At 37.0% G+C, this 16489-nt stretch overlaps 5 protein-coding genes across 5 annotated transcripts; 4 read left to right on the top strand and 1 right to left on the bottom strand.

Moving 5' to 3' along the window:
- Positions 1-1615: 1615 nt before the first annotated feature.
- LOC125610319 lies at positions 1616-2503 on the top strand. The gene is made up of 3 exons (XM_048782673.1): positions 1616-2119; positions 2211-2282; positions 2361-2503. Exons 1-3 carry the CDS (start codon positions 1940-1942, stop codon positions 2484-2486), a joined length of 378 nt encoding a protein of 125 aa, XP_048638630.1. The 5' UTR covers positions 1616-1939; the 3' UTR covers positions 2487-2503.
- LOC106369577 lies at positions 1891-7544 on the top strand. The gene is made up of 9 exons (XM_048782671.1): positions 1891-1902; positions 2499-2633; positions 2731-2799; positions 2893-2979; positions 3057-3416; positions 3500-3928; positions 4064-4317; positions 4405-4486; positions 4609-7544. The coding sequence occupies exons 2-9, from the start codon at positions 2556-2558 to the stop codon at positions 5041-5043; spliced, it is 1794 nt and encodes a 597-aa protein (XP_048638628.1). The 5' UTR covers positions 1891-1902; positions 2499-2555; the 3' UTR covers positions 5044-7544.
- On the top strand, positions 6403-7996 carry LOC106369579. The gene is made up of 3 exons (XM_013809715.2): positions 6403-7272; positions 7356-7768; positions 7903-7996. Exons 1-3 carry the CDS (start codon positions 6403-6405, stop codon positions 7994-7996), a joined length of 1377 nt encoding a protein of 458 aa, XP_013665169.2.
- On the top strand, positions 7828-10876 carry LOC125610318. Its single transcript, XM_048782670.1, has 10 exons — positions 7828-8202; positions 8284-8382; positions 8464-8913; positions 8988-9044; positions 9115-9195; positions 9270-9326; positions 9418-9635; positions 9722-9803; positions 9936-10323; positions 10449-10876. The coding sequence occupies exons 1-10, from the start codon at positions 8113-8115 to the stop codon at positions 10724-10726; spliced, it is 1800 nt and encodes a 599-aa protein (XP_048638627.1). The 5' UTR covers positions 7828-8112; the 3' UTR covers positions 10727-10876.
- A 2687-nt stretch (positions 10877-13563) lies between these two features.
- LOC106369581 lies at positions 13564-16236 on the bottom strand. Its single transcript, XM_048781552.1, has 2 exons — positions 15925-16236; positions 13564-15375 (listed from the first exon to the last, which is right to left on the bottom strand). Exons 1-2 carry the CDS (start codon positions 16234-16236, stop codon positions 13564-13566), a joined length of 2124 nt encoding a protein of 707 aa, XP_048637509.1.
- Positions 16237-16489: the final 253 nt, after the last annotated feature.

Raw genomic sequence — 16489 nt, 5'->3', positions numbered from 1 at the left:
CACTAGAAGCATCGTTTCTGTCAAGGAGAATGAAGCCTGGTTCCATTTCGGTGCGCAGCCAATGAGGTTCTCTATAAGAGAATTTCATATGATGACAGGCTTGAAATGTAGTGGTGCATTAGAAGGACCACGAAGGGAAACCGAGAGATTTAATTGGGAATTGCTAAAGGGGCGTAGTCATAAGTTAAGTGACGTGGTGGACCAGCTCAGAAACACAAGAGAAGATGCTTCTGAGGAGAGAATATGCCTCGCAATGCTCATCCTGGTAGAGAGCATATTATTGCGGAAGAGCAAAGGAGGGAGTTTTCCTTTGGAATATGCGAAAAATGCACAGGATATGACATATCCATGGGGAAAAGAGGCTTACATTGTGCTCCTGAAGTCAATTCAAAACGCTGTCGCGAATCATTTGGAGAATAAATCCAAATTTGAGTTGCAAGGTTATCCTCTAGTATTCCTTCTTTGGATACTAGAGTCGATTCCTTTGCTAAGGGTTAAGTTCAGTAAGTGTGTACCAACAGTTGAGGTTCCTGGGCCGACTTACTTGTGTGAAAAATACACTGAGGTAGAGAATCCATCACTTGATAGGGTTTTACAGGTTGAAGCTGATACAAAGGTAAGCTTTTCCAAGTATATGTTTCTCAGTTTATTTGGCTTCTTCTTTTTAATATGTTTCTCATTGGTCTTTTTTTAAATACTCTCAGCTGAAGGTCCATTGCATACTACCTTCTATTCCTCATGATCCAGAAGATGATATCTCCATTGAAGACAAATATAGTGACGAGCTGGAAACAGTGAAAGATGTAACAAAGAAAGGGTACAAGATTACAGCCGATGACTGGGAAAATAGGTGTGTAGACACATTGGATGCTCTTATTCAAATGATGGCAAATAAGGAGATTGGCCAAGCTTCTACTCCGATTGATGAGGATTCAGTAAATGAAAAAGTGAACAGGATCATCACGGTAATGGAGGAGAATCTGAAGAGCATGAAGGATCGAATGTCATTACTAGAAGAAGAAAACATACATCTTAGAGCTCGTGTGTCAGAGTTGGAAGGAAACAACAATGTTTTTCCCACTAACGTGACACAAAAGGTAAATTCTCAAAACATGTTCTTTTACATTTGCATTTTCAAGTATTTTTTTGAAGATCTTGTACATATTCTTGAATGCCTTCCTAATATTTGACAAACAGCGATCCAGTGAGACACCTTTATCTCCAATGTCTCACACGCAACCATCGAGTGAGACACCTTTATCTCCAATGTCTCAACAGCCTAATTTGACACATGAGGTATGTAACCAATAAATATTGTTGAGTTTTGAAGTAATATTTGGAAAGCTTTTGTACTTCTTGAATGCATTCCTGATTTTTGCAGGAGACAATGATTGAATCAGCTGCATCTCCAAAGTCTCAACAAAATGAGGTATATGCTCAAAAATTTTAAGAAAATATTTGGAAATTCTTGTACAAAATCTTGAATGCCTTCCTGATTTTTGCAGGATTACACGCAACAATCGAGTGAGACGCCTTTATCTCCAATGTCTCAACAGCCTAATTTGACACATGAGGTATGTAACCAATAAAATATTGTTGAGTTTTGAAGTAATATTTGGAAGCTTTTGTACATATTCTTGAATGCATTCTTGATTTTTGCAGGAGACAATGAATGAATCAGATGATGAAACTCTTGCCCTTGATACTCAAGTATTCTCTCCTAATCTGACAAAAGAGGTATATGCTCAATGATATTGTTTTCACAGTTGGAGTTTACAAATTAGTTTTGGGTGATTTTTTTTTACATATAAAGGCTTTTCTGATTTTTGACAGAAAGAAACAGAAACGTCTACCGATGAGAGGCCATCCAATCCTAATCAAGATGGAAAACCAGATGATGAGGTAATATTTATTCTAGAAATTATAGTTGAATGTATTCATGATGGCCATTCCTGATATTTTTTTGCAGATTGTGAGAGAGAAATTAACAAGTGAGTCACCTGCTACTCAGAGTCAAGTTTTGCAGAAAGAAACAGTGGAAATGAATGAGACACCTTCTTCTCCAATAGCTCCAAAGAGTATTGAAACTCCCGTTTATACTCCAAGTCAGACTCAGCAGGTACATGGTCAAAAAAAAATCTTGGATTTTTAAGTTAATGTTTGGAAGCTTTAGAACGTACTCTGGATTGACTTCGTGATAATTTTTACAGATTGAGAGAGAGCCATCGGATGACACGCCTGCCCTTGATACTCAAGTTTTTACTCCTAATCTGACAAAAGAGGTATATGCTCAATGACAGTTGGAGTTTACAATTAGTTTTGGGTGATTTACATATATAGACCTTTCTAATTTTTGGCAGAGGGAAACACAAACCTCTACTGATGAAACGCCACCCAAAACTAATCAAGAAGAAGGAAAACCAGATGATGAGGTAATATTTACTCTAGAAATTATAATTGAATGTATTCATGATGGCCTTTCCTGATATTTTTTGCAGATTGTGATTGAGTCACCTGCTGCTCAGACTCAAGTTTTGCAAAAAGAAACACTGGAAATGAATGAGACACCTTCTTCTCCAATATCTCCAAAGAGTATTGAGGCTCAAGTTTTTACTCCAATTCAGAAACAGCAGGTAAATGTTCAAAAAATCTTGGAGATTTCAAGTAATGTTTGAAAGCTTTTGTACGTGTTTTTGATCCCCTACCTGACTTTTTTTTTTTTTTTTGCAGACGGTAACAGAGGAAACGTATGAGGCTACACAGCCATTGACTGAGATCATTTCAGCAAACAATAAAAAGGTAAGCATAGAAATGTCTTTCATAAGTACAACTTGAATTTTAAATTGTAGAAACTTCTTCATAACTACCTCTTTTATTTTACTGTTATTACAGGAGGATACACATGCTGTGCATCACACACCTTCCTCTCCATTGTCTTCACTAATTGCACTAGTTATTGAAGAAAATAAGAATGCTTTGGTAAGAAGAAATATTTAAAATGTTTATGTAATATTTTTCTATTCAACTAACTCTTACCATTTACTTTTGTCTTATAGAGTGAGACAGAAACTGCGACCCAATATTTTTCTACAAGTGAAGGAGAGCATACACAATCAAGCAGAAAGAATCAAGCAGAAGAATATCTCAAGGATACTACAGAACCTACTACTGAGCTAGTTTCCACAGATGTTTCGAAGACACAGCCTCTTACTCCGCAAACACAGCACCTTCAGACAAGTGAGGGAGATCAATCCGATGAGACACCATCAGAGCAGAATCAAGCAGAAGAAAATCTCAAGGATACTACAGAACCTACTACTGAGCTAGTTTCCACATATGTTTCGAAGATGCCGCCTATTACTCAGCAAACAGAGCATCTTCAGACAAGTGCTATAGATTTTTCAGAAACAAACGAGGTATGCATCGAGTATATTTGATCTTTAATTATTATTCTAACAATTTAAAACCGCTGATGTTACTGAATCTTCATTTTTAATAGGTTGAAGTAAGCAGGCTTCTAGCTCACTTTCAAATAGGCGCAGAGGTTGAGATTTTGTCTACTGATGACGAAATATGGTATCCAGGAAAGGTTGTTGATCTTAAACTGTGTGAAGGACTAGAGGAGCTGACAGTTGAGTACACGACACTCTTCACAGACCAACATAGACTTCAGAAACTTCAGGATACTATCACGGCTGACAAAATACGTCCTGCAACACCAACTAGTGACCAAAAATCCTTTGAGATGATGGATAAGGTAGAAGCCTTTTACAACAATGGCTGGAGCAGCGGACAAATTAGCATGGTACTTGGTGATAACACATACTCGGTGTGTCTCTATACTTCTATGGAAACTATTCTATTCAAACATTCAGATTTGCGAATTCATAGAGAATGGAAAGATGGAGTCTGGAAGATGGCAGATAAGGTAAATCATAACTAGAATTATACTTCACGTGAATTGTTTGATATACATACATTTTAGTTTCAGGAATGGTTTCCAGAAATTCCGATTGCAACAAATTTGATAATATTTTGCTTGGTGTCTATTGTTTGATTAAAGGTGAAGCCTGATAAGAAAAGGAAAGCTGCTGCCTCATCACAAAATTCAGGAATGGATAATGTTTTCCTAAGAAGGAGCGAGAGGGTGCCTAAACGATCTAGAGACACAAAAACTCCATTCAAGTCTGACAGAAATCCGGCTTTAACTGTAATACCTGAGATTATACCTGCAGTTGATCCGTTTTCAACTCCTGCGGAACATAAGCTTTCAAGGCTTCAAAATTGGATGACATTAAAGCCCGGCATGCATGAAACGTAAGCATGTTTCTGTCCTTGTCTATATATTCTTATATTTATGTATAAGAGGTTTGGTAATTCCTTTGAATCTTTAATCGACTGCAGGTCCCTATCAATCAATGATAATAAGATAAGGAAATCTTTCTTTCAAAGCATGGAAAATGCAAAAAAGGACCTTAAGAAAGAGGTAATTTGTTTACATATGTTCTTGCCTTGAGCTTTTTTTTTTAAAAAAATTCAGGAAGGATTTGTTTAGTTTCAGGAATTATATAGTAACAAATTAGATAATGTTTGCCTTTTTTTTTGCAGCACATTGATGGAGCCTTTGCAATGCTAAATTGCAGAAGAAATGAGAATGCTGCTTGGTTCCACAACTACAAGATTCCAAAGGCGTGCTTCCTACCTATGGAGTTCTTGCATTGCTTGCTCTCTGATGATTTGGCTTACAAGAAAGAAAAGGTCAAAGGTAAAAAGATTTTCAACGATTTATTTAAAGATACTGTGAGAGGGAAGGTATATCCAGAGAAGACATGGGGAGAAGATGTTGATGTTGTGTATGGGATTACTCTTGGAAAAAAAAGCAATGTCTGGATTGGGATGGAAATTCATTTGAAGAAGAAAAGAATCACAGTATATGATTGTTTTCAAAAGGAAAGCAACAGCATTGATATTCCTCAAGTGAAAAAGTTGACAGGTATGTATAAACAATTTGTATTTGATGTATTCAACTGTTTCTTGGTTTGAAATATTCAACTGATTCTATCTTGATATTGATTTTTAAATATGACAGTGTTGATTACTAATCTGCTGGTGGAATCTTCTGGTGATGAGGTAGATAAAGTGAAGATGATTCCATTTGAGATTGATTACCCAAGACAAAACATCCTTTCAACTGTGGGATATTTCTTGTCAAGATTCTGGAGTGCCAGTCATTGAAGATAGGAGACATGACAAAGATTAATGATGACAATGCATTGGAGCTAAGGAGAACCTTGTCTTGTGAGATATTCAACCAATTTGTGGATGAGAGCTTTGGGAAATGAGAATGATGCATGAAAACATTTTTTGTTTTAGTTAAGACTCGGTTTTAGTTATGACTGTTTATTTTGTTATGTTGTTGGCGTCTGGTTACATAAGAAAGATTGGAAGGATATCAAGTATTTTTTTTGGGTATCATATATCTTGGAAGGTTAAAATAATGTTTCTGGATGGGTTTTCAGAAAAAAAGTTAAGTGTTTCAAATGTAAAAAAGAATGAAATGAGATTATATACTAAGGATTGGACATGTATATGGTAAGCTTAAAATTGTGATGTTTACAGACAACAAAAATTTAGAACCACAAAGGATCGAACCCAGAGGGAGAGAGTTTGCGTATTTGGATAGTGTGGGAGTTTAGCCACTAGGCCAAGAAGAATCATCTGTTAATGGATTACATTTAATTTTATTTAACTCCAAACTGTAACACAAAAAAAAATTAAAATTGATTTTGAATCCACCACATATCGAACCCGGGGATAGAGAGACTTTTGAGTTATGAAATGCCTTGGTTTAACCGCTGGTCTGAGGAGAATCATCTGTTAAAGAATATTACATAAGCATACTTAAACCAATTAATATAGGATAGGTTTCCAAAACAATACATTTCGATTGAAAAAAGACAAAACTCTTGCCGTCTCAACACTCTCGCCGTTTCAAACTTCTCGAATCTCACTCGTCTCCGCCTCTCGAATCTCTCTCTCATCTCCATATCTCTCGATCTCCGACGAAAACCCATCTCCAGAACTCTCTCTCTCTTTCGATCTTTTACGCGAGCTCTCTCTATTCTCCGAGAAAAACCATTTCTAGAGCTCTATCTCTTTAAGGTATGTTGCAGATTCAACCTTATGTGTGTTTTCTTTCTGAGAGATTGGTCTCCTGGTTTTTGCTTGTGTATAGACTTCCTCGTTTTAACCTAATATGATTGGTAGAATTCTAGTTCATGTGAAAGCATGTGTATAGACTCAGGAAGGATTTGTATTGTTTCAGGAAACCCTTCCTGAAAATTGGATTTTAATTAATTTAGACAAATAAAATTTTTCTTGTTTACGCAGGATAGAAACAAGATGGGAGATCCATTAAGACTAGCACTGCCTGAGCTGAGGTATCCGATTGGATCAGAGCCAGAGAAGACGATATCGATAAACCAACACTCGATAGTTGCTTATATCAAAACTGTTAAGGAAATTCTAGGAAATGATGAGTTCAACAGAATAAGAGGGACGTTTTTGGGACCGGTGATCAAGCTTGGAGAGAGGTCTTTGAAATTATCAGCTAAGATAGTGCACGCAGTTCTCACCAAAAGCATCAAGACAGTGAAGAGACACGAAGCATGGTTCCATTTTGGTGCTCAGCCAATGAGGTTCTCTATAAGAGAATTCCACATGGTGACTGGTTTGAAATGTAGTGGTGAAGCAAGAGAACCACGAGAGGAAACCGAGAAATTTAAGTGGGACTTCCTAAAAGGGCGTACTCATACAGTAAAGGACGTGGAGAAGCAGCTCAGAAACACAAGAGAAGATGCTTCTGATGAGAGATTCTGCCTTGCAATGCTCCTCCTGATTGAGAGCATACTACTACAGAAGAGCCTTCTCGACGGTGGCACAACTTTTACTTTGGATTATGTGAAAATAGCGCAGGATATGGATGTCTTGATGACATACCCATGGGGGAGAACAGCTTATAATTTGCTGTTAAAATCACTTCAGAGAGCTGTCGACAAAAGCCTCGACAAAAACAATTATGATTTGCAAGGATTCCCTATGGCATTTCTTATATGGATACTTGAGTCAGTACCTTTGCTACAGTATGCATTCAGTCAAGTTGTTCCTATTCTGAGCGTTCAACCGTCTACCCCAATATTTTTGTGTGAGAAGTACCTTCAAATAGCTTCTCCACAGCTGATAGATGTTCTCCTAATTGAAATCAAAGATCATGTAAGTTTTTACATTATTTTTTTCTTGTTTCTGTTTTGCCTTATGATTCTCCATTTAAAAGCTAATTATTTTTATGGTTTCAGCTTAAGGTCACATGCATCCTACCTCCTATTTCTAATGATCCAGAAGCTGATGTTTGCATGGAAGACGAAGCTAATAAAGATCTGGATGACATGGCCGATTTATCCAAGAGAGGTTATAAGTTTAAAATTAGAGATTGGCGAAACATGTCAGTAGACCTATACGGTGCTAATGAACAAATAAGAAGAGCATCTTTACTGTTTGGGAATGGAGGGATGAGTCAAGCTTCTTCTTCGTATCAGGAGGAGTCTTTGGAATCAAAGATCAACAGAATCAGCGAGATGGTGGGAGATAATTTAAGGATCATGAACGATCGTTTGTGTTTGATTGAAAAAGACAGGAAACAGATTAAAGAACGTGTGACAAAACTAGAGAAACTACAAAGAGTTACTTCATATGAAACCCAAACAATGAGGTAACTTTTTTTCGGAAATTAAAATTAATGTTTATCTAGTTCTTGATTCAGTTTTTTTTTGAGTTGTCAAGTAATTTTGGAAGATGTTATACATATTTAGGATTGCCTTCCTAATTTTTGTTGTACTTGCACAGACTGACACAACTCCATTTCATGAGACGGCTTCCAGACAAGGTGAAGCCAATGCAGATCAAGCAGATGAACAACTTAACAATGAGGCAAGTATAATTTTGAAAACTGTTGGTATTTATAAAATTATGAATTTGGTTGTACTTAAATTAATTTTTGGAAGTTCTTGTACGAGTTCATAATCCCATTCCTGACTTCAGGATACACGAGAGCCTATGAATGAGATCACGAAAGAGACACCTGGTTCTCCAATAGCTCAACAGAATATTGAGACTCCAGTCCTTACTCCAATTCAGACGCAGCAGGTACCTTCTTTAAAAAATTGGACTTTTCAAGTAATTTTTGGAAGCCCTTGTACGTGTTCATTCAACCATTCCTGAATTCAGGAGACTCACGAGCTTATGAATGAGATCATTTCACCAAACATTTCCGACACACAGCCAAATACCCGAGCTCGCAGAAATCTTTTAACAGAGCAAAATAAGGTATTACTTTCATTAAAACCTTTAATAAATACACAGCAACTATCAAAATGACTGGATATCCTTGAATCTAAACCATCACAGGATGTAGAAAGCAGAGTTCAAAATCCCTTTGAGATCGGAGCAAATGTGGAGATTTCATCACAAGATGACAATACTTGTCATAAATGGTATCCAGGAAATGTGTTGGCAACATATTTGGTTGATGGGGTTGAGATGGTGAAAGTTGAGTACTTCGTCCCGTCTCTGGACGAAAAGAAGAGGAAAAGGAGTGTTGAGACACGTGTATCAATTGACAGAATACGTCCTCAACCACCACCTGAGAGATCTGGAGCGAAGAAAAGTTATGAGCTAATGCAGGACGTGGAGGCGTTCGACAATGGTGCCTGGTGCGCTGGAAAAGTTAAAGTCATTTTGTTTGATGGCTCGTGTTTTGTCTCTTTGAACAATTCTAAAGAACAAATTTACTTCCACCATTCTGAGATGCGAAAACCAAGAAAATGGGTAGATGGTGTTTGGGAGATGACAAAAAAGGTAAAACAAATGCCTTGGATCACTTGAATTGAAAAATAATGTCATTTGTTTAATATCTCGGTATTGATTTTCAGATGGAAGAAGAGCAGACGCAGAGTGTGAATCCAAGTGAAGGAGATGGTGATAAAAAGGTATGAAATATTTATACATCATACTAGGAATTAAGATATAAATGTATCTGAATTTTTGTCATTCAAAAAGGGGAAGGCGAAGGCTGTCGCTTGTAAGAAAAATGAAGCAGCTGGTCCATCAGAAGATGGTGTTGGGAAAATGGCAAAAGAGGTAATAAAAATGAATAAGATCCACTTGAATTGAAGTTCAGGTCAATAGTTTGATATATCGGTTTTGTTTCACAGATGGAAGTAAAGCAGGGTAAGAGTGTGAAACCAAGTCAAGACGATCATGCAAAAAAGGTATAAAAAATATTTTTACTTCATATTAGGAAGGCATTCAAGTATAAAGATAAAAACGATCCTGAATTTTTGTCTTTATTTTTAATTAAAGGGGAAGCCTGATGTTGGTAAGAAGAAGAAAGCAAATGCTCAGCCAGTAGATTTGCTTCCTTTTCTACAGCGAGAAGAGAAGAGGCCAATACGACCTAGAAACCCTCCTATACCTGTAACACCTGAGGTAATCCTTCCAATTGATCCATTTGTGACACCTGAATTTCCTCGGTTTTCAAGGCTTGCACACTGGATGGATCTACGGGGCATATATCGTGTGTAAGCAACTTTTTGTCCTCGCATAAATATTCCTAATTTATTTTGTAAAAGTTTCGATTGATACTAGTTAATTTTATCAACTACAGACCGTTTTATATCAATGGAAAAGAAATTGAAAAAGAGTTCTTTCAAAAAATGGACGATGCAGAAAACAATCTCAACAAAGAGGTAATCAACACTCTGTTCTGTCTTCTATTTGATTGTGTCATATGTTTAGGAAGAGGTTGAGTTGAGCTATGCTAGATGTCCATGTTATAGCAGTTCTATATGAAGTTTCTAACTATATTGTTACATTGGCAGCACATAAATGTTGCATTTGAAATGCTAAATTGTAAGAGGGTTGAGCAAGGTGCTTGGTTCCGCAACAACAATCTTCCAGCAGCATGCTTTGTACCAGTCAAATTCTTAGAAGTGGTTGGGTACGCTTATGAATCTGTCAGGAAGCCACATAAGAAAAAACAAACGTTATTGGAGGGCTGTGTAGGCGAACTTGTGAAAGGTTTAATACATCCAAAGAAGGTATGGCTGGAAGATGTTGATGTTATATATGGTGTCATTGAAGATAAGTTGAGCTATCACTATATTGGGGTGGAGATACAATTGATGGACAACACAATCACACTCTTCCATTGTGGTCTTCCAAAAGCAAATATCAAACGTGCTCTTAATCAAATCCAAGAACTGGCAGGTAAAAACTCTTTACATATTCATTTTGTTGTCTGTTGCTGCTTGTGCTTGTGATGCATTTTTACATATTCATTTTGTTGTCTGTTGGTGATTGATTTATTGTATAATTTTGGGTATTTATGACAGTGTTGATTAGTGCCATAAAGATGGAACTTCTTGGTGAAGAGGTTAATTTCGAAGATATCAGTCCATTTGAAGTTAAGTTTGCAGAAGGGCTTCCAAAGACAAAATTTCCATACAACTGTGGTATTTTTGTTGTGAAGATGCTGGAATGCAGGTCACTGGGATTGAAGAGCATGGCTAATATAAATGATGAAACTGCGATGGACTTACGAAGCAAGCTATGTTGTGAGATCTTCGACCAGTTTATGGATAAAGATTTCCAGGAAGGTCAAAGGAAGTGAAAATGTCATATTTGTTCTACTCTGTTTTCTACTCTGTTTTCTACTCTGTTTTCTACTTTGATATTAATTATCCCTAACGTTTAAGTTTAAGTTTGTAATGAATCCCTAACGTTTTTTTCATTTAGATTGTTATTGAAAAATTTTTAGGATGTATTGATGAATTGTCAAATGCTTATGGTACTTTTAGGATGGGTTTCCAGAAAAAGAGTGAGAAAGCAAAATGCACCAAAGCCTAGCAAATTCCTTTAAAGTTTACAAAAAAAATGAAAAAGAATGTGATCCGATGTTGATTGAACTCGTGAACTCTCGAAAGATGAATCAAAGTGTGCAGCCGCTGTGCCAAGGGTGTTATACTTGCCAAAAGCTATAATAAAACGAAAATAACTTTTGAATATTTAATTAAAAACAGAAAAAAGTGTAAGTATACACAACGGGGATCGAACACGGCTTATTGTGTGATAAGGGTACACTAAGAGTAGAAGGGCTTGCCACTAGGCTACGGTGGATATTCGATAACAGAGTAAATGTGAACTTATTTATTCACAGACGATAGATTTATATAATCTGGATATCATTTTAGGTATTCAGGATAGCTTTCCAAAAACAAATTCCTTTAAAGTTTACAAAAAAAAAATGAAAAAGAATGTGATCTGATGTTGATTGAACTCGTGAACTCTCGAAAGAAGAATCAAAGTGTGCAGCCGTTGTACCAAGGGTGTTATACTTGCCAAAAGCTATAATAAAACGAAAATAACTTTTGAATATTTAATTAAAAACAGAAAAAAATGTGAGTATACACAACGGGGATCGAACACGGCTTATTGTGTGATAAGGGTACACTAAGAGTAGAAGGGCTTGCCACTAGGCTACGGTGGATATTCGATAACAGAGTAAATGTGAACTTATTTATTCACAGACGATAGATTTATATAATCTGGATATCATTTTATGTATTCAGGATGGCTTTCCAAAAACAAATAAGCAAATCAGATAACCAAGTTACAAGAACACTAGGCCAAACCATTACAAAATAGTGAAAAACATTGAACAATTTTTTTATTTAGGTTGTTAATTGAAGAAACAACACAAGAGAAACAAAAGTACTTATTCATTTAAAATAAAAACTGAAAATCAAACATAATGTGGTCCTTAAAAACATAAAAAGAGAAGATGATAACATGAAATTACTCATGACACAGCCAACTTTCGCCAAGTTTATCCCAATCAGGGACTTTGACCTTCACATCAGCAAGCATTCCTTCCGCTTCCGAGTGCTCTTCTTTGAGTTTCTCCAACTCAGCAGTTAAATCAAATTTTCCATCAGCTTTGATAATATCTTCAAGCAACTCGATTTGGACAGCAATTGAATTTGCTTTGCTGGATGCCAGATTCCAATCATTCTCAGATAGCCTGTATTCGTTGGACAAACGAAGAAGAGCCCTGTAATGTACCACAGTTTCCTTCTTCCCCTTATTGAAACCTTCGGCGGCATCACATCCGTAAACCTCCTCTATGGGACGCTTCATCATCTTCTTTGAACTTCCTTCCATTGAAACTTTGTCCTGCAACAAAATCGAAACTAAGATGTTACGATAAAATAGAAATAGAAAAAAGTTCATGAATTGAATGGAAAATGAGAAAAATCGAAAACTAACTTGTATTGCAAAAGGATAAATCAGACGAAATGAAGTGAGTGAATAAAAGGTCTGATATCGTCCCTTATATTTATAGAACTAAAAGGAACTCTTCGATTATTGAAGTCAGTTAAAATAAACTCTTGATTATTGTGGAACTCTTCGATTTTTGAAGTCAGTTACTGAAATAACCAATCATATAACAGCCAATCTTGACGAAAAGAAACTCTTCGGTTACTGAGTTACATGATGTCGTTTGGAAGAGACTCTTCGATTCCTGAGATATATGTTTGAACAAAAAAAAAAATCAACCATTACTCGTAGGAGAGTCGAACCCGGGTCGAACAAATGTTTCGGTATCATAGGTTTCGTGGTTTAGCCGCTAGGCTGAGGAGAATCATCTGTTAGTTGCTTCCACATAATTGAATTTAGCCATACAATTTATAGTAAAATACATTGGAAAGATCTTAGATAGTTCAGGATGGGCTTCCAGAGTATGCATGAATAATATACATGAATGTTAGTGTGCTTCTTTCTTAAACTAGAAAAAAATGAAATGAGATCAAAACTAAGGATTAATATCTACACATTTGGAAAATTTGATAATGTGATTTGCAAATTTTGGAGGAAAAAAAATATATATACACATCTCATAGGATTCGAACCTGAAGATGACTAGGAGGAAAGAGGGAACTAAGGTGTAGTAGCCACTAGGCCAAGTTAATTTCAGTCATTACATGTTGTAAGTAAAGTAATATATTCTCTTTTATTTTTATTCAACTTAAATTTTTTTTAAAAACTCTGATTAGTAGGGGAATCGAACCCGGGTCGAGTCAAGCGTTACAATTTCGACAGATAGGTGTTTTAGCCGCTAGACCGAGGAGAATCATCTGTTACACTTTTCCACATAATTATTCTTAACAGAAAATGTTGTATTATAAACCTTGGAAATGAACTCGGTATTTCTGGATGGGATTCCAGAATAGTTGAATATTACTGTGTTTTTTTCTAGCAAAGAAGTTTAAACTAAAAATTGAAATGAGATCAAAAGATAATGTTGTATATTACAAAAGTTGGAAGAAATCATACTTATTCAGGATAGGGTTCCAAAAGAAAAAATGTATATGGTCTTGTGCATATCATGTAACCATCAAATAGCCAACATCCAAATAATAATCGATAAAAATGTAAAAATGTAGAACTTCATCCTATAGGCCTCTGGCATGTGATCTTGTTGTGCCCTCCTGTGCCACATCTGCTGCACTTGTGGGACTGAGATTTAGATCCAGGAACCCCAAACTCGCCAACGGATCTCTTTCTCTTTGTAGGAGGGCGTCCACTTTTCTTTTTGGTAGCTGGAGGTGGGCAAGACAGTTCATCAATATTCTCTGGATAGGTGGACGTTGACAACTCTCCACCAGGATGTATGCTTTCAGCATAAGCTTTAGCCCACGTTTCTGTCAAGTGAGAAGCATCAACAAAACGGTTTTCATCTCTCTTGATATGCTTAGCAGCAGCGATGGCATGGATGCAGGGGATCTTGTCAATGTCGAAAACATTACATGTGCAATGCCGCTTCTCCAAGTCAACAACAAACTTCATTGTTTCATCCTTCACCTCAAACTCGCTTCGATCAACTTGATACACATTCAACAACATTGCGGCCCCTAACCTAGATACCAATTTCTGCACAACTTTTGGAGTAACCAGGTGCTTATGTTTCGCAGCCGCTTCGCGTCGCTCAAAAAACCAAGTGGTCATCGTCAATCTGATAGTTTCAAGGAGAGAGATAATGGGCAACTCACGAGGCATCTTCAACATAGAATTGAGAGACTCTGCAATGTTGGTAGTCATGATATTATACCTGTTCGCAGGCGCATAGCTTCGTGCCCACTTCCTAAAATCAGACTCTTCCAGATACTTAGCCAATTCAGGACATTTATCCTTTATGTCCTTGAAGATTAACCAGAACTCGTGACACGTATAGGCATCAGCAGCGCTTTCCACCAGAGGTAGCAACCCAGTCTTCGCATATGTAGGAGTGATGTTGCGGAGCAGATGGATCCTGCAAATTCCATGGTGAGATAAGGGATATACATCCTCCAACGCTGAAGAAATGGAGTTAGCCCTGTCTGATACAAAAACAAGATCCGAAGCGTCCGGGATCTTCTGGCTCAAACCTCTAAAGAACCATTTCCAAGAGGCGCCGTTTTCTGCGTCAACCACTGCAAAGGCGAGAGGATATAGATGATAATTCCCATCTTGAGCACAAGCTGCCAATAAAGTCCCATTGAATTTTCCCTTCAGAAATGTACCATCTACTGCAATAACTCTCCTCATCAATGAGAATCCCCTTATCGATGGACCAAAAGCCACAAATGCATACTTGAACTTTCCTGCAGCATCAACATGTTGATAAGTCAAGGAACCAGGGTTTGTTTCTGTGATTTTATACAACCACCTAGACAAATTGTAATAGCTGTCTTCAGGAGTCCCTCTAACCAAAATCTGAGCTTCTTCTCTCACTCTCCAAGCTTGTTTGTAATTGATGTGAACACCATGCAGCATCCTGACCTGTTCAATGATCTGTTTCGGTTTGAGACCTTCCTTTTTTTCTCCATAATTGCTGGAAATCAAAGAACCCAACAACTTTGCAGATGCTTGTCTGTGGTTGGCTTTCCTGTGTGTTGTATCGCATGTATGCTCATGAACATACTTTTTAACAACGAAAAAATCTGAAACAGGTAGCTTGATAGCACGCATCCTCCACGTGCAATTTTCATCAACACAACTCAAAAGCACTCTTGACTTGTTAGAAGAGACAGTCTTGTACTCAAACTTCCACTCTAAAGCCCATTTCTTCATCCTCAACATCAACTCTCTCTTTGTCTTAAAATAGCTATTCACCTTAATATCGCCAGCTACTCTCGTGTTTGGTGAAAGTCCAATATGGACAGGGCTAAAATCCGGAAGAGCATTCAGAGGAACTGTAGAAACACCTTCATATAGAAGACTCTGCAAAAGTCAAGTAGTTCTGTAAGGCATAATACTTGATTATGAAGCATATCATGCAAACACAAACAGAAAAAGGGAATTAGGGACAATGTACCTGTTTTTCACTCTGCACAGTAGAAAGAATCACTGGATTGGCATTCAATGGAACAGTAGAAGCAAATGTATCAGAAGCTTGAATGTTACAGCTAGCTGAATCAGTACTAAAATCCGGAAGATCATTCAGAGGAACTGTAGAAACACCTTCATATAGAAAACTCTGCAAAAGTCAAGTAGTTCTGTAAGGCATAATACTTGATTATGAAGCATATCATGCAAACACAAACAGAAAAAGGGAATTAAGGACAATGTACCTGTTTTTCACTCTGCACAGTAGAAAGAAGCGCTGGATTGGCATTCAATGGAACAGTAGAAGCAAATGTATCAGAAGCTTGAGTGTTACAGCTAGCTGGATCAGTACTAACCTGCAAAAGTCAAGTAGTTCTGTAAGGCATAATACTTGGTTATGAAGCATATCCTGAAAAGTCTAAGTAAGAAAAAAATCATACAAACCTTAACACACAAACGACAGGTTCCATCAAATGCTCTAGTCTTGGAAATGAAAGTTCTGAGCTGACGAGTATTACCTATCGAGAGTGGGGGGAAACTTTCAATAATACATTTCATATCCAATGAAAAACCATAACTCAAACTGATTTCTTCCTCTTTAACACTAAAATCTTCAGAGACAATCTTCATCAAATCTTCATACAGTAGATCTTCTTCTATGGAAATGATTGATGCATTCCTCTTCAAATCAACAAGAAACTCCCACTGGAGAGATTCTTTTGAGATCCATTGTCCACAGATGCACAAAACTTCCATTGTTCTACAAAATCACCTTCAATTCATCAACAAATGAATAATATATAACAAAACCTAGATAATGTATAACAAAATGAAATGATTCAAACCTTAATCAAAATCAGACACACGAGAGAGAGAATGAGATGAATAGACGTAGAAACGACAGATCAATTGAGAAACGACGACGACGACGATAAATAAACGGAGAGACGACGACGACAGATCAACGGAGAGGCGAAGACGACGACGGAGAGACGACGACGACGGAGAG

Source organism: Brassica napus, chromosome A6 (assembly GCF_020379485.1).
Source record: "Brassica napus cultivar Da-Ae chromosome A6, Da-Ae, whole genome shotgun sequence".
Classification (NCBI taxonomy): domain Eukaryota; kingdom Viridiplantae; phylum Streptophyta; class Magnoliopsida; order Brassicales; family Brassicaceae; genus Brassica; species Brassica napus.
This window is presented reverse-complemented; position numbering and strand designations above follow the sequence as displayed.